This window comes from Austrofundulus limnaeus, unplaced genomic scaffold (genome assembly GCF_001266775.1).
Source record: "Austrofundulus limnaeus strain Quisiro unplaced genomic scaffold, Austrofundulus_limnaeus-1.0 Scaffold91, whole genome shotgun sequence".
In the NCBI taxonomy this organism is placed as follows: Eukaryota; Metazoa; Chordata; class Actinopteri; order Cyprinodontiformes; family Rivulidae; genus Austrofundulus; species Austrofundulus limnaeus.
In genome coordinates, this window is record NW_013952493.1 from 396,326 (window position 1) to 399,191 (window position 2,866).

The following is a 2,866-nucleotide window of genomic DNA, read 5'->3' on the forward strand; positions in this document are numbered from 1 at the left end:
ATCTCAGAGTGACCTTACATAATTCCACTGGCTTTTGAGGCTGAATTTTCCTGAAATTTACACCCCAACTTGTTATTTAAACCAGGGGTCTTCAACATTTTTCAATCTGGGACCCCCAAGCTGATAGAGAGAGGGAGCAAGGACCCCCTAAAAATATACAGTATTTTTTCTTTTAGGAGTTGTGTTGCAGAAATATTGCAAACATTACAGCACAAATAGGCTGTCTTACTGTGAACCTGACAGAGCAGATCCCAGTCCTTACAAAATGGATCTGCTCCCTGGTGATGGGACTTCTGGGATCATTGGGATACCCAAACTCCCCTACCATGAAAGGGTAGCGATTCAGATAATTTCATATTTATTTATTTATTTATTTATTTATTTATTTATTTATTTATTTATTGAACTATGTGGGGGGAAACCAGGGGAAGAACCCGTGCAACACAAGGAAGTGTTTGTTATTCTCAAAGACAGAAAGGTATTTTTAATATCTTAAAGTTGATGACTGCTATCCCACTGTTTGCATTCATTTTTTAAAAATGAAATAAACTCTTTCATCATATAACTGAATCATAATAAAGTCATTTTATGCTTCAAGCTGCACAGAGCAGAAAAATTGCATCTTTAAACGTCTTCGGGGTGAGTCAGAAGTCACAGGACACCCTTTTATTTTGATCCAACATGGCAGCGACCATGCTCTGGACATACCCTGTGGGGTGGGGGGGTGGGGGGATATCTATTTGTGTTTTCCTGTTTTAGATCTATGTGCAAGCATGTTTCTGTGTTAGACAGGTGTGGTCATCAGTTTATCTGTTGCCTGTTCTGTGTTTCATGTAACCACATCTTAAACTCCTGCTTTCCTCATGTTCAGAGTGCAGTCATTGTGTGTGTTCACAATTCTGGGTTTTGTTTTTGTTAAACACCTTGAATTTATATTTAACTCCTCAGCACTATCCATTTATATATTTGCTAGATTGATAAAAACTGTTTTTGTTGTTAAAAAATGAACAAACTGTAGATTGAGTATTAATTTAAGTATTTTTAAATTAATTTTTAGATTGTTTTTGTTGTATTATGTTCATCTCTGATGTTAAAAAGTGAACTATGTTCTTAATGAATATCCACCGGCTGTTTGCGCCTTGACAAATTTTCTCTTTTAAGTAGTAGTAGTAGTTTTTTTTGTTTGTTTTTTCTTTCAAATGAAATATATACTTAAAAGAAAAAAAGAAGAAGAAAGGATAAGGGAAAGAAAAAAAACATTTTGCTTGATGACCTTAAGAATGCTGGAACGATTTATTAATTAAGTGGAAAGCTAAAAGTTATTTTTTTATGGGATATGAACAAAATATTGGTTAAGATTTGTATTTGTGTTGTGATGCTGTTTGTTGATTATTTGAAATTATATTGTGTAGTAAGTTGAGTTTTTTATTCGTTTGTTGTACGTTTTTTTTAGACACGTATATTTTTTTAATTGGGGGCAGATGTTATAAGATTTTATTCTTCTTTCTGCTCCTTTTCATTTGACTACGTTGTGATTGTGTTTTTGACACTATGTTGTATTATTTGTTTGCTCTTTTATTATTTGTTTGTTTTATTATTTTTTGATTGTTGAATGAAATAAAGTATTTTTAAAAAATTACAATATCAGCATTTCTCGTGTCATTCTAATGACAGCAGAGCACCAAATAACCTCAGCGCCAGTCGAGGTCACAGGTCAGCTGTCAGACTGCAGTGAATGAGGACCTCTGAAACCGGCTTACCGATGCTGTCCGTGTGAGTCATGCATTTCCCGGGCACACAGTACCGCCACAGGCCCTGGTGCATGTAGCTGCCGGAGTGACGATACTGCATCCAATAGTCCGTTGCTGTGGAGATAATCAGGAGTATGTTCCCCACTCCAGCACAGAACAGCCCACCTCCCATGAAGCTGTACATCCTGCCAAAATACACTGACACACACACACACACAAAAAAGAAAACAGAGGAGGGAGGGGGAGAGAAAACCCCCCCAACAGGTCAGAGCCTGAACTGACTGCTGCTGCTGCTCCACCAATTACAGCAGCAGAGGGTATGAATAAAACAACGGGATGAATTCAGGGGAAAGGCCGGAGTTCGACAGATCTGATAGGAGAGGCATCACTCATTAGTCAACGTGCAGAAGCAGACAGCTCGGCCTAACAAGTCGTTAACCTTTAACACAACCAGATGGAGCTGTTTTTACACACAAACACACACATTTAGCACCGGCGAGGGAGTCAGGAATACCAACCGTGACTAAACAGGGTGGAAAATGAGCTCAGGAATATTCTTCCTGCTAGATTCAGTGATGCATCTATAATATACTGCAGTATTGTTTGAATATTTCATACAAATAAAACTTTTCTGGCTTTGCTTTAAGGAGAAAATCACAATTAAAAAAAAGCTGACTGTGATGTATATTTAGCATTTTTATAAAACAGCATTTTGTACACGTTACTTACCTGTATCTTGTTTATTTCTTTGGAAAAAGTCAGAGAATCCAATGATCGGAGTGGCCGGAGAGCAGAGGAGCCCAAATATTGCCCAGGATGGCAGGAAAGTTTTGTTTGTGTTCAGGAAACGGAGCGAACAAACGGCCCGTTGGAACAAAGGAGCGCGCTGAGCCACGACCAATCACAGACGATGACTTTTTGTGTTTAAGAGAATCTGCTGAAAATACAAAACCTGTCAAAGTAATACTGATGACTCGGGGCTTTTCATTCAAAACACCTCACAACCTCACACAGTAAACTCCTGACCTGCAATAAGCTGAACCACAGGACTGCAGGTTAGAAAAACGAGAGGGGTTCATGTCATTTTGAGTTATTAAAACATTTCTCTGGCAGTA

General features: G+C 38.1%; 1 protein-coding gene across 1 annotated transcript in view; it reads right to left on the bottom strand.

The window, feature by feature from the left end:
* Nucleotides 1-2,586, bottom strand: part of lim2.3 (lens intrinsic membrane protein 2.3) — a 4,716-nt gene extending 2,130 nt beyond the window's left edge. The window contains exons 1-2 of the mRNA XM_014012413.1: nucleotides 2,481-2,586; nucleotides 1,761-1,949 (exon numbers count right to left, since the gene is read on the bottom strand). Of these exons, the coding sequence (XP_013867867.1) occupies nucleotides 1,761-1,935 (175 nt within the window). The 5' untranslated portion in view covers nucleotides 1,936-1,949; nucleotides 2,481-2,586. The remainder of the gene's footprint in view (nucleotides 1-1,760; nucleotides 1,950-2,480) is intronic.
* Nucleotides 2,587-2,866: the final 280 nt, after the last annotated feature.